At 20.8% G+C, this 15,806-nt stretch overlaps 4 protein-coding genes across 4 annotated transcripts; 3 read left to right on the top strand and 1 right to left on the bottom strand.

The window, feature by feature from the left end:
• PGSY75_1244000 (glucose inhibited division protein a-like protein) lies at window positions 1-3,140 on the top strand (the record flags this gene model as incomplete). Its single annotated transcript, XM_018786996.1, has 3 exons — window positions 1-155; window positions 307-2,862; window positions 2,978-3,140. Coding segments are annotated over 3 exons (2,874 nt in total), but the record flags the coding sequence as incomplete, so codon positions are not given.
• A 1,719-nt stretch (window positions 3,141-4,859) lies between these two features.
• Window positions 4,860-11,266, top strand: PGSY75_1243900 (double C2-like domain-containing protein; the record flags this gene model as incomplete). Its single annotated transcript, XM_018786995.1, has 6 exons — window positions 4,860-5,243; window positions 5,466-6,359; window positions 6,478-8,637; window positions 8,865-10,608; window positions 10,669-10,737; window positions 10,995-11,266. The coding sequence occupies 6 exons, from the start codon at window positions 4,860-4,862 to the stop codon at window positions 11,264-11,266; spliced, it is 5,523 nt and encodes a 1,840-aa protein (XP_018640860.1).
• Window positions 11,267-12,346: 1,080 nt separating this feature from the next.
• PGSY75_1243800 (putative microtubule associated katanin) lies at window positions 12,347-13,846 on the top strand (the record flags this gene model as incomplete). Its single annotated transcript, XM_018786994.1, has 4 exons — window positions 12,347-13,298; window positions 13,436-13,507; window positions 13,645-13,695; window positions 13,809-13,846. The coding sequence occupies 4 exons, from the start codon at window positions 12,347-12,349 to the stop codon at window positions 13,844-13,846; spliced, it is 1,113 nt and encodes a 370-aa protein (XP_018640859.1).
• A 499-nt stretch (window positions 13,847-14,345) lies between these two features.
• On the bottom strand, window positions 14,346-15,458 carry PGSY75_1243700 (putative ubiquitin-conjugating enzyme E2; the record flags this gene model as incomplete). The annotated part of the gene is made up of 1 exon (XM_018786993.1): window positions 14,346-15,458. The coding sequence occupies one exon, from the start codon at window positions 15,456-15,458 to the stop codon at window positions 14,346-14,348; it is 1,113 nt and encodes a 370-aa protein (XP_018640858.1).
• Window positions 15,459-15,806: the final 348 nt, after the last annotated feature.

Raw genomic sequence — 15,806 nt, 5'->3', positions numbered from 1 at the left:
AGGTTTAATAATTTTATAAAACTTAAAGCGTCATTTTATTCATTATTATTATTATTATTGTTTATTATATATATAAATCTTTTTTGTTCTCCTTGCTACGCTTATCACCTTTCAAGGGTAAAGCAGACATTATTGTGGCCATACTCTCCCCCCAAGTAAAAAAATAAAACAATATAATATTATAGAATTATACATATATATATATATATATATATGATAAGCAAATTTTATTTATTAATCAAATAGATAATATAATTCCCTATCTTATTTTTTATTTTTTATTTTTTATTTTATTTTATTTTTTAGATTAAAAAGAGGAAGTCATTTAAAATATTCACAAAACCCAGAAAAATGCACATGTAACAATGTGAAAAAGAATTATGACGTTATCGTCATAGGAGGAGGACATAGTGGGTGTGAAGCTAGCTATATTAGCGCAAAGTCAAATGCAAAGACTTTACTAGTAACACAAAATAAAGAAACTATCGGAGAAATGTCATGCAACCCTTCTATCGGTGGTATAGGGAAAGGCATACTTGTTAAAGAAATTGATGCCCTAGGTGGATTAATGGGCAAAGTAATTGATAAAAGTGGTATACACTTCAAAATATTAAATATGAAGAAAGGTCTAGCTGTAAGAGGACATAGAGCACAAGCAGATAGAGATTTATATAATTATTATATGAAAGAATATATATATAATACACCCAATTTAGATATCCTGGAAAATTCAGTTCAATCTTTATTAATAGAAACATATGAAGATAATAATAATATTAATGATAATAATAATAATAATAATAATAGTGTAAAAAGGAAAAAAATATATGGAATTAAAAATAAATGTTCTTGTGAAATATATGCACACAATGTAATTCTAACTACTGGTACTTTTTTAGGGGGTATATGTCATATAGGTAAAGAGCAATATAAAGGAGGTAGAATTAAAAGGTTATTTAATAAATTTGACCTTAAAATGAAAAACGGTAGTAATAATAATAATATTAAAACAAATGAGCCTATTATAAAACAAGATAAACCAAAAACGATTAATAAAAATGATGAATGTACAATAAATAATTTGAATAATAATTATAATGAAAGTAATAAAAAATATATAAATTATGAAGAAAATGTTGATATACCATTTGAAAATTTAATTGAATCATCTACTAAAAATATTGCACAACAACTAAAAGAAAATAATTTTGAAATAAAAAGAATGAAAACGGGGACACCTCCAAGATTAGATATTAATAGTATTGATTTTCATATGTTAGAAAGAGAAGATACAGAAAAGGAATATCCATTTTATTTTTCTTTTTTAAATATGAATAAAATAAATAATAACAAAACATTACCTTGTTATAAAACTTATACAAATATAAAAACACATGAGCTGGTTCGAAATAACTTATCACAATTGCCTGATTATGATTCATTTGATAAACTTGGAAATGGACCTAGATATTGTCCATCAATAGCAAAAAAAGTTACGAAATTTAGTGAAAAAAAAAAACATATCATATGGATAGAACCAGAAGGGTTTAACAATAAGTTAATTTATCCTAACGGTTTAAGTTCAGCTTATCCAATACATATACAAAAGGAGATAATAAATTCAATAAAAGGATTAGAAAATGCCCAGATTGTTTTTCCTGCCTATGATGTGGAATATTATTATGTTAATCCTAAATGTTTAAATTATACCTTAGAAACAAAAAATGTTAAAGGGTTATTTTTAGCTGGACAAATATGTGGTACTACAGGATATGAAGAGGCAGCTTGTCAAGGAATTATCGCAGGAATAAATGCAGCTCTAAATAGTAAAAATAAAAAAAAAAATAATAATAATAATAATAATTATAATTATAATGATGATGATGGTGATTATGTCAATAAGTTTATTCTTAAAAGAAATGAAAGTTATATAGGAGTTTTAATTCATGATTTAATTAATAAAGGTATTACTGAACCATATAGAATGTTTACGTCAAGAGCTGAATATAGATTATATCTTAGACCGGATAATTGTGATATTAGACTTACACCTAAAGCTAATAAATTAGGTATAGTATCTAAGGAAAGGTTATATATGTTAAGGCAAAAATATAGTTCTGTAAATAAACTTATTTATGTTTTTAAGAAAATACTAATAAATGAGGATAATAAAAATTTTGCTTCTGAGCATATCAGCAAATCTAATACACATATTAATGAAACGAAAGATAAAAATATAAAAAATCATATAAATCAAGAAGGACAACAAATGGACAAATTAAATTGTAATAATTTAACATCTATTAAAAATGATAATAATAATAATAATATTAATACTATAGAAACCAATATGGTGGAAAAACAATTTGAATCATCTAATAGTTATAACGAACAAAATGATGAAATTTTAAAGAAATCTAATTATATAGATTATGAAAAAAATATTTTAAATAAGGAAAATAAATTATCTCTTAATACAAAAATATGTAATTTAAAAAATAATCCTAATATGAATATTATAAATCATGTTAATAAAAATATTAAATCTTTATATAATATATTAAAAAGTGGAGTAGAATATCCATTAAATGATTTATTATATGGAATGAAAAATTTACATAATCAAGAACAATTTAAAAATTTTTTATCAAAGGATATATATTTATTAGATATATATAAAGATATATATACTCACGACCCATCCTTTTTTAACTCGGATGATGTATTAATAAATATAGCAACATTAGAAACAGCATGTGCAGAGGTCAAATATTCGTCTTATTTGAAAAAGCAATTTCAAGAAATAAGAAAAATAAAGGACAACTTTGATTTAGCTATACCTAGTGATTTAAAATATGACAGGTAATAATATAAAAATGGAAATATAAAAACATATATATGTATATATATATATATTTGTTATTTTTTTATTTGTTATTTTTTTATTTTTTATTTTTTATTTTTTATTTTCCCGTAGGAATAATTTCCCATACCTATCAAACGAAGAAATTGAAAAATTAAATAAATATAAACCCCAATCATTATATGAAGCCAATAAAATTGAAGGAGTAACTATGAGTGCTGTTAATTATTTGTACTACCATATTAAATATGAAAGAAGGAAAGAAAACAAAACATAATAAATGACGTGATAAAATGTTTTATTTTATTAATATATTATTTTATTTTTTTGTTAATTTGTTTAAAATTCTTAAATATATACTTTAAATATGTATTTGTATAAAATTAGTAAATCATTTTGTATGTTATATATTTTATGCTATAATATATATATTTATATATTTTTCTTTTTTTATTTTATTTTTATATTATGCTCCATATAATATTTTCAAATATAAAATATATTGTTACACAAAATAAGAAAAATTAAAAATATATAAATTGTATATATGGAGTTTATTATAAACATATATATTATATATATTTTTATTTTTAAATTTTTTATTTGTATATATATATTGTTTTTTTTTTTTTTAATTTATTTATTTATTTATTTTTTTTTTTTTTTTTGTACATGCCAAATATACATAATTAACAGTACACTTTCCATATATTTTTGAATTGTCTATTTCAATATTTTTTTATTTAGAAAAAGTAGTATAACAATTTTTTTTGTTATTATTTTTTTTATAAACATATGTATATATGTATGTATATATTTATGTATATATTTATGTATATATTTATGTATGTCTGTATGCATATGTTTATTTTTTTTAAATAACTTTATTATTTATTTGTTTATTCATTTATTTTATTTTTATCTTTTTGTTTGGTATATTCTGTATTGTTTATATATAATTTAAAATTATCAAAATAAATTATGAATAATTTTTCATTAATGGAATATATAAAAAAAAAAAAAAAAATTAAAACATTATGGCATTATTACACGTATTTATTTATATATATTTGTAAAAGTTTTTATTCTATAAAAAGGGGAATAAAAACATGGGGAAATACACATCATAGTTTTGCATACCTTATAAGTTATTTTTCATTTATTTTGTATATTCCATATATATATATATATTTTATAATATATTATTATTTTTTTTTTTCTGTACGTTACTATTTTTTAGAACATTTTCAAAAAGGAGAATTAAAATAATTTGTTTAAAAATGATAATATTATATATATATATATATATTTATGTATCATTTATTTATCAAGTACATAAATGTGTGTACTACCTATTTTTATATATAATATAATTTTTAAATTTGTATATTCACTATAGAATAATAAAAAAGAAATGAAAGTTGTCATAACAAATAAATAAGTATATATATATATATTTATTTATTTATATTTTCTCCTTTCTTTTTTTTTTTTTTTTTTTTTTTTTTTTTTTTTTTTTTTTTTTTTTTTTTTTTTTTTTTTTGTATTGTTGTTTTATATATTTGTGCTATTTGAAAAGGTTGTATTCCTCTCTCTAAGTACCTATATATATATAATCTAAAATAGAAACATTTTGTAGTTTTTATAATTCTTTTTTTTTTATATTTTTTTTTTCTAATTAAAAACCATATTTAATTTAGAAATGTATATGTTTCCGATATGTATTATTAATATATAATATTTATAATATATATGTATATATATATATATATATATATTTTTTTTTTGTTTATTTTTTAATGTGATATAAAACAAATTAAACGTTTTAGGTTCCTAATAATGTTTCATTTGATCTAATTTTTTGAATATTTTTATTGTCTTTTGAAAAATCTGTTTGTAGATACAAGTAATAAAAAGAGTAAATATACATATATATATATATATATATATAACAAAGTGACACTACATTAATATTAATAATAGTATAGTTAACATAATGATCCTAGACAAATTTAAAAATATTGTAAATCTTAGTAATAGTAATACAGAAAAAGAGGAAGGAAAAAATGCAGAAGCAAATGAAAATATTGATCCAAATACGCAGCTAGCTCATGAACCTTCAATTGTTGAAGCAGATGAAAAAACATTTTTTGATGAAATGTTAGGAGCTCCTCAATATACATATGATGAATTTTTACAAGTATTAAAAAATCCCATAGAAGAAAGAGGAGATACAGAGGATATGAAAAAGCATTGGGGATATCCTAGGAGATGGAAAGTTATTTTATGGGATTTACATATACAAAATTATATGAATAATGATTTTAATGCTTTTGTAGATTTTGATTTTGGTGGTAACAGAGAAGAGTGTAGAATACAAGTAAGGATATATAAAATATATAATTATAAATTTTAAAATATTTTGTAAAATTATAAGTACTATATGAATGAAAATAATGTCCCACATAAATAAAAATATATATATATATATATATATATATATATATGTGTACATATTTTATGCCATATGTCTATATTCTTTTTTTTATTATTTTTTTTTATTATTATTTTTTATTATTATTATTTTTTTTTTTTTCATAAGAGAGGGTCCACTATGAAGATTTATGCAAAGGGGAAAACCAAAAACTGCTTGAGAACTCCTGTAGTAACCAATGTAGCATCTGAACAAAAAAAAAATATGAACTTTAGAAACGTTTTTGAATATAGAGGTTCTTATTTAGATTTAGAAAATGAAAAATTAAGAATAAGAGTATGGGAATATAAACAATTTACATTAAACAAATTAGAAGGAATATATGAAGAACCATTATTATCATTTGCTGTTGGAGAAATATATAATGAAACCACTTTATATAAATTTATTAAAGATTCGAGAGTAAAACGATGTCGTTTATACTTTCAATTATATTTTCAAGAACTTTATGATTTTGAATTATCATTTTTAAATTGGTCCTTTAGTGATTTATTATCATCTTCTTATATCCAAGCAAAAAGTTTTAATTATCTTATGAATAAAAACAATATAAAAAAAAGATATATAGACGATACCTCTTGTAATATTTTTCCTCATATGTGTAGAAATTTTAAAAGATTTAATAAAAAAAAAATTTATAGAAAGGTTAGGAATTATGATATAGATAAAAACCTTTCATTCAATACAGCAAAGTCAGACGATTCGGATGAACGAAAAAATAGAAATGATAGAACTATAAAAAATTTGGAAAAATTATTTGTTCGTAATTTAACATTAATGCAAAATATTGAGGAAAATGAAGATATGTCATATAAAAACCTCCAAAATATTAATCTACCAAATCCAAGAGTGACTATTACTTTGTCTCATACTCCTAAAGGACATGAGGGGTTAAATATTATATCTATAGAGCAAAAAAGTATTAGATTTCCTATATGGGAAAATCTAGGCGAAATTTATTTTAGGGGTACCTTGAGGGACCTCGACGTATCCTACTTAAATGTAAAAAATAAAATATATATAAATAAATATATTACACATATGTGATATATATATATATATATATATATATATATATGTATGTATTTTTTTTTTTTTTTTATATGTTAAATCTTTGCAGATTAAAGTAGAAGATATGTCGGCACCAAAAAGTGCTAGAGAAATTGGGACGTGTCAAATTTCACTCAAAGGTATTGTGGACTACCCATATGTGATGCACGAATTAGAAGCGCCATCGTGGTTAGTTAAAGAAGCGAAATATGAAGGATGGGAAAATAAATTAAATGAATGGAAATTAGGAACAGTGGAAGGTAAAGTAATAATTAATCGAGTACCTCGTTATAGACAAAGAGGTGATATATATCATATTGATTCTAAACATCCTTATTTAATTGTACATATATTTAATATTGATAAGATAATTACTGTAGATAATATAAAAGAACTTGATACATATGTTGAGGTGTCATTTGATGAAACTAGTAGGAGAACAAGATTAATGAAGAAGACATTGAGTCCAAATTATGATAGTCAAATTTCTATTCCCTTAAGATTTAATAATAAGAATGATATAAATTATGAGAATCTTAGTAAGAAAGGACTTATATATATAGATGTATGGGGTAAATCAGAAGATATTGTATATATTGGTGGTATATCTATAAGTCCATATGAAATATTTTTTAATGAAAAAAATGTTCGAAGAAATAAAACAAAATTAGAACATATAGATTTAGAAACAAATGTTAAAATTACTTATGATACAGTTGTATATAGAGGTTGTAAAAAATTATGTTTCTTACATGATGATCAAAGAATGTCAAATATTCATTTTAGTATATGGACTTATCCAGATATATTAGGAAATAGTAATACTCAAAAAAAAATTGTAGCTCCATTATCTTTTAATACTACAATGAATTTCCCTACAAAATTAGCTGAAAAATATGAAAAATTAAAAAAATTATATATGGAAGTCTTAAAAACTATAAAATCTATACCTGAAAATTGTACAGATGTTAATACTGCAACAAGATTTTATAATTATGAATTAATAAATCAAAGAAAAGAAAAACATTTTTTACCTACATTAATTACTAGTATTAAATCACCATATTTTGCTGAATCTATGAATGCAATATTTCATTATGTTAGATGTATACCATTTATACATAAAAAAGAAAATATTATTTTTACTCCTGACTTTACATTACAATTAAAAGGTGGGAATGCATTAGATCATAGTTTATTATTATGTAGTTTATTTTTAGGTATTCCTGTTTTAGCCTTTGTATGTTTTGGTACCTTGTGGGATAAACAGAAACATGCATGGGTTGCTACTTTTGAATATAATGAAGAAAAAAATTATGGAATTGTTAAATTCTGGGAAACTACTACTGGTAATGTATATATTTTAAAAAAAAGATTTATTGATAATAATAGATTAAAAGGATTAGAATTAAAATTAAAAGAATCAAAATATAAATCTCATTTAAGAAATGGATTTTTACAAAGATATGAAAATAATACAGATATTAACTATATTAAAGAACAAACTAAAAGACATATAAAACAATTATTTAAAAATAGAATAAATGATATACCTATTGGAGGACCTTCTTTACCATATAAAACTATTGATTTAATATTTAATCATAAAAATATTTATGTTAATTTACAACATTCTAGTCCTTTAAATATTTGGTATGATTATTGGAAATTTGATTTCTGGTTTCCTTTTTCATCTATTGAATATAATCTACAACCATCTTTTACAATCAAAAATTTTACACATAAAATGGAAGATATGGAACTAGATAAAATAGCTAAAGAATTAAGAACTAATATTGAAAAAAATATTAATATATATAGAGCCTCTAGAAATTTATCTACTAGATGGAATCGTGATGAAACATTAGAAATCTTCTTACAAGTAGGATTAGAATTATTACATCAATTAAATACATCCAGAAAAGAAGATGTATTATTAGCTAAACTTAAAATAGAAGATTGGAAAAAAGCTTTATATCATAAAGTACCTCAAAGTCATCGTTTGTTAGGTTTCCCATATCATTTTAATACATGCAAATCTAAATTCATATCTGATAAATTAATAAGTACATTAGCTATCTTAGAATCAAGAGATCGATCCCTTTGTTTGTCTCTTGCTGTTTGTTTATATAGTCTTCCTGGAAATTTTATATCATGTTATATATATATCATCACATGTGTCAAAATTACACAAAGGGAGTTACGTAAGATGGAGATAATAAAGGAGAAGGTATAAAAAAAAAATATATATATATATATAATAATATATATATATTGTGACCCTTTATTTGTATAGAAATAAAAAATATCTTTTAAAAATCATATGATACATATAATATATTACATACAACACATAGGTTGTTGCATATGAGCTATATATATATATATATATATATATATATATATATATATATATATGTATATATTTTTTATTTATTTATTTTTTTTTTTTTTTAGGCGCAAAGGATGGCAGAAATAAAAAACTCGCAAAAAAAGAAAAAGAGTTCAGATGATCCTAATACTGATATAAAAACTATGGATGATATAGAAGAAAAAGGAACACTCTCATCAACAAATTTAGGTGATACACTCCGTGATGACCACACCGATATAGATACACAAGAAAAAAATCAAGAAAATGATAATTATAAAAATAAGAAAATTAAAAATACTAAATTGAAAGATATCAATATAGATAATGCAGAAAAAGAAAATCATCATCATATGACAGATAATAAGGTAAGTAAATCTTCAGATTTAATAAATTCACTTGATAAAAATGATATTTCTAAAAATACATTAGATAAAGAGGAATCTATCAATAATTTAGATAAGGATAAAAAATATAGCTCTTTGAAAAAACGAAATGTAGTAAATAAAAAGGTTTCTATAAAAAACGAACCCAGTATAAACATTTATGATGATAATAAAATATATGAAGATGAAAATATATTTAATGAAATAGATAATGTGGAAAATAATCAAGATGAAATATATAATTTGAGACAAGGAAAAACTATCATAAATGAATTTCAACAAGTAAAGAAACAGCAAAAATATCCATTAAATGAAAAAGGTGATGATCTTAGAACTAAAAAAAAAAGAAGTAAAGAAAAAAAAAAACAAGATAAATTGGAGTTCGAAAAATTAATACAATCAAATGCTTATTTTGAAAAAGAAAAAAAAAAACTACAAGAAGATATTAAAAAATTAGAAAAAGACAAAGAACAATTTCAAAAGGAAAAAATTCTTAGGGAAGAAAAGGAAAAACAAATACTTCTTGAAGAAAAAATTAAATTACAAAAGGAAAAAGAAATTTTTGAAAATGAAAAATTGGAAAGGAAAATGTCATATATGCTTAAAATTAATGAATTGGAGAAAAAAAAAAATGAAAGAAATCAAATGGAAGAGAGCTATAAAAGGATGATTCAAAAGGATAAAGAAAAAAAGAAAAAAAAGGAAAGGAGAGACAAAATTAGAAGGGAAGAGGAAGAAAAGAGGGGTGAAGAAGAAAATATGAGGGAAGAACAAAAACTGAGGGAAGAACAAAAACTGAGAGAAGAGGAAAAAATTAGGGAAGAAGAAAAAATGAGAAAAGAAAAAAAAATGAGAGAAGAAAAAAAAATGAGGGAAGAACAAAAAATGAGAGAAGAAGAAAAAATTAGGGAAGAAGAAAAAATTAGGGAAGAAGAAAGAATGAGAGAAGAAGAAATGAAAAGAGAGAAAAAAATGAAAAGAGAGAAAAAAATGAAAAGAGAAGAAGAAAAAAAAAGAGAAGAAGAAAAAAAAAGAGAAGAAGAAAAAAAAAGAGAAGAAGAAAAAAAAAGGGAAGAAGAAAAAAAAAGAGAAGATGAACGAATAAGAATGGATGAAATACGAGAGCAAGATAAAATAAAAAAAAAAGAAGAAAAAGAGGAAAAAAATAGAAAGAAAAAAAAAGAGCATATACAAGATAAATACAAAATAAGAAAGGAAGAAATATTAGATGAGAATAATTATGAAAGACAAATAAAATCAAAGAACATACATGAAATAAGTGATTATGAATATGATAAGAATATAAGAGAAAAAAAATATTTAAATAAATTTGATGAAAAATTAGATTTGAATCAAATTTATTCAAAAGCATCAAGTAAAAATATAAACCTTAAAAAAAATATATATGAACAATATGAAATATATATATATATATATATATTGTGTGTGTATATTTCACCCTTTATTTTTTTTTATTTTTTTTTTTATTTTTCTGTTTTACTAGATTTTTATGATAACCAAGAAAAGAAAAGGAGAACCATAAAAGTCCATGCTAACCGTAAAGAAAACAGTGGTAATAAAAAATATATATGAATTAAAAATGTGAAAGAATAACATTATATATATTTTATAATTTGAACAAATAGAATATTAAAAAAAAAAAAAAAAAAAAGAAAAAAAAAAAAGATAATAAATATATGATATCTCGTGTTTAACTTTTTTTCGTACAACCAAAATTTTACTCATACATTTATATGAATATATTTATAGCATTTTAAAAATGGTTTCATATTTTATATATAATTTTTCATACTTTTTATTTTCTGTTAGATTCCACATTTAGTCATATAGATGATAGTCATAGGAATAAGAAAGAATACAACGAAGATAATAACATTGCCAGATATTTGTATGAAAAAAGAAAACATGATCTTATTGGAAGAAGTAATTATAATTTCGATGAACCACATTATGGTAAGAAAATGAATAATTTATCATATCAAGATATAAAAGGAAGTAATCTATTTAAAGGTTTTATAGAAGAACCATCTTCGAAGAAATCATCACAAAAAAAAAAAATTGTCATCGTCCGAAAAAATTAATTATGAAGTGATACATATAGAAAGAATACATAATCATATATATGGCATATACTTGATATATTTTTTTTTAATTTTTAAATAACCGATTTATATATATATATATATGCTGTTCATTTTATGTGTATGTTTTAACTTATAAATGAAATTTTAATATATACATTATATATATATATATATATATATGTTTACTTTTTTTTTTTTTTTTTTTTTATTGTTTTTATATATTATTTCAATATATATATGTATTTATATATACATAGATGCCTTTATAAAATACTTCTTTTATTAAAAATAAAAAAAAAACTTATAATTAATATTTTATATTTGCTCCTTTAAATAAAACACGTAGAATATATTAAAAATTGGAAATGTGATATGTTAAAATTTATTATTATACAAAAAATTAAAATTTTTTTTTTTTTAATTTTAAAAATATACTTCTCTATATATCACTTTCTCTATAATGTTATAAAAACGTTTTTTTTTTTTTTTTTATAAATATATTTAAAAATATATTTTACTGTAATAAATCATTCCCACATATATATATATATATATATATATATATATATATATATATATAATATGACTTATAAATGTATGCCCAAACTTATTATTTTATATATAACATTTAGTTGTAATTTTTTTTTTTTTTTTTTAAATTACAAAGATACATATGTATAATATATATATTATTGTTTCATTCTATTTTATATAATATATATATATATATATATATATATATATATTTATTTATTTATTTATTTACTCACTGATCTCACAAATATAATGTTATAAAATTTGTTAATCTTTTTCATTTTGTAAGATAAAATCGTAAGTTCATAAAATATATGAAGGTTCAAAATGAAACAATGAAATATTGAATCAATAAAATATTATAGAATATAAATAAATTATTATATTCAAATAAATAAATAAATATATATATATATTTTAAAAGAAACATATATATTTTGTTCATATATTTTTTTTTTCTCATATACAATTTTTCGTACAAGACGAAAAAAAGAAAAAAGAAAAAAAAAAAAAAGAAATATATGTCCCATATATATATATATAATGAATTCGATACTTTATAAAAAAATAAAACTTACTGATGATGCTGTAAAAAATTTGAGTGTAATAAGAGCATTTAAGTATAAGCAATCCATAACAAAAAATATATCATGGAGTTGTGATGGGGAATTATTATTAGCTTCTAATGGTAACGATTCAATTACATTATATAGTTTAATAAAAGGTAATAATATAAAAACTTTATATAGTAAAAAATCTGGTGTGGATGTTGTTCGTTTTCTAAACAATACTAACGAAGTAATTATATGTTCCACCAAATCTAATAATTCAGAACATAAACAATTTTTACGTTTTTGGGATATAAAAGAAAATAAATATATAAAATCATTACCACAAATTGGAAATATATGTGAATTAAATGGTATTTCTATTAATTATAATAAAAAATTAATGCTTGTTAATTCAGATGATGGACATGTAAAGTTATATTATTTTAATTGTGATTCCCCTTTAATTCTTTATAAATCAAATTTTGTAAGACCTGTTTCTTGTTTTGATAATGAAGGTCATGTATTTATTGCATCCTATGGTAAAAAAGAAATCCATTTTTATGATTTATTAATGTATGATCGTGGTGAATATAATATTATAGATTTAAAAAATATTATGAAAAATGAAGAATTTATAACCAACTTATTTTTTACTCCAAATAATAAATATATTATCATTTCTACTAATCTTAATCATCATTATAAAATAGATTCTATTACCGGTACTTATATATGTACGTATAAATATCCACTCCAAGCAAATCAACAATGTGTTATGTCAAATACAACAAAGGATATTATTAACCAACATACCTATTCACAAACAAATCAAAAACTTCAACACACATTAAATAATACAAATCAAAAAAATGTTCATCTCGAAAATAAAAATGATATCTTTTTCATGCCAACCATTACGCCGGATGGTCACTATGTCATGTGTGGTAAGAATAAAAGGAGCAATAAAAAAAAAAAAAATGAAATAAAAAATAACATAATGTTTATACATATATATATATATATATATATATATATTTATTTATTTATTTATATGTATTTCTTTTATGTATACATTTTTAAGGGGGGAAAGATGCGGGCATTCATATTTGGGCCGAAGCAGGAAACCATGTAACAACTTTATATGGACATGAAGGTAATAGAAATATACTCACGAAATAATAAATATAAAACACTATAACACGTAAATAAATAAATAAATAAATATATATATATATATATATAATTTTTTTATATATCACCTTTTTTATATACTTTAAAATTATTTTGTAGGCCCTCCGAACAATGTTAGTTTTAATCCGAAGTGCTCTGTTCTCGCTTCTAGTAAAATACGACAAAGAAACACATAATACACGGAATAATATATATATATATATATATATATTTATTTATTTATTTATATTTATTTATATTTATTTATTTTCCATTTTTTTTAGGCTGCTTAAATATAGCATTGTGGCAACCTTCATTATGACATTCTCATTTTCCATTATTTAATGTATGGTTTTACAAATATATTAAAAACGTGTGTATTCATATTGCACTTATCATATCTACAATTTTTTTAAAATAATAATAATATTTGATGTATTTTTTAAAGTGTTATAAAAAAAAAAAAAAAAAAGTATCTATTATTATAACAGAATATAATATGATATCAATATTTTTTTTTTTTTTTTTTTTTTGATGTGTATTCTAAAGGTGGTTTTAAATAATTTTAAAAATGTATTTGCTACAATTTTGAAAAATAAATAAATAAAAATGTTTGCATATATATATATATATATATATATATATATATATATGTATTTATGTATGAATTCGTTTTTTATTTTAACTATTTTTTTTTTTTTTTTTTTTTTTTTTTTTTTTTTTTTTTTTTTTTTTTTTTTTTTTTTTTTTTTTTTTTTTTTTTTTTTGTTTATCTTATTTTAACATCCAAGTAATGTTTTTGTGTAATATGTAATTTTTATTTATTCATTTGTATTAACATTATTTATATAATTATCCATTGAATATTTTTCAACATTTATATTATCACTTTGATTATATTCCTCATTTGTGTCATCCCTTTTTATGCTTTCCTTATTTTTCTCATCGGTATTTATATTGTTCTCATTATCATTTATTTTTTTTTCTTCTCCATTTATACTTTCCTCATCCCCCATTGTGCTTTCCATCGAGTATTCATTTATCAACCAGTGTATAAAGGCCTCAGCCTTTCTAGCACATACCTGATCAGTTTTAATATTTTCCAACTTATCTTTTATTTCAATATGTTCTTCCTTTTGATTAAAGTTAAACATACAATTTTCCATATGATCATATATTTTTTTATTACCCAGATTTATATATTTTTGAACATTTTTAATAAATTCATCTTTATCATTGTTTAATAAAAAAAGCGCTTCTTGATTTTCTACAGTTTCTTTATTATATTCCTCTTGTAAATAAAAGAGGTTTTTTATATATAAAAATATAAGAGACATATAATGGCAACTAGGATCCCAATTAGAGAGACTAGTGCCTAAATTTAATTTTCCTGTTTGAATATTAACTAAAGGATGGAATATGGGTGTTATAAAAAATACTTCTGGACATGTATTTGGATAATTATGACTTAAACGTATTTGTAATTTTAATTTTGCATTTTTATATACAGTACTATATAACATTATAAAAACATCCCATATTAATAAATTATCTATTTGGGGTAAACAATAAAAATTTCTTGGTATTTCATTCATAAGAAATGAATATTCTGTTAGTATAGAATAATTATGTATATTTTTATGTATTTCATTTAAATATCCATCAATAATATCTTGATCAAATGTAGATTGTGCTAATAATTCAGGATTTAATGGTATTATTGTTCTACCTAATCTTTGTGTTATTAATGTATATTCCTTATTATCATATTTTATATTATCTATACTATCTAAATTCTCTTTATTTTCGCTACTTATATCATTATTATTATTATTATTACCATCTGCATATTTTGGGAAATATGCAAACGTTCTTCCAACTAATAATCTGCTAATTCCTTCTTCTTCTAAAATTCGTTCATTGTCATACCACATGGTACAATATATTAATTATTTTATTTTATAATATTGATAATTTTTTTACAACAAAAAAAATAAATACCTTAATATTATATTTTTGTATGTAGAAGGTTTAATACATAAACATATATATATATATATATATATATGTGTGTATTTTTTTTCTATAAGATTTTCTGTTCTGGCTTATTTTTACATGTCCCCTTAAATATAAATAATTTAATTTTTTATTCTTAAAATTTTTTCATGTCATATAATTAAATATTAAAAATATATATGTACATATTTATATTTTATTTTTAAAAATAATGAAAAAAAAAAAAAAAAATTGGAAATCAGGAACACACTACAATATATTGTTCT

This window comes from Plasmodium gaboni, chromosome 12, assembly GCF_001602025.1.
Source record: "Plasmodium gaboni strain SY75 chromosome 12, whole genome shotgun sequence".
Classification (NCBI taxonomy): domain Eukaryota; phylum Apicomplexa; class Aconoidasida; order Haemosporida; family Plasmodiidae; genus Plasmodium; species Plasmodium gaboni.
Note: the sequence above shows the minus strand (reverse complement) of the source record. Positions and strands in the feature narration are given on the sequence as shown.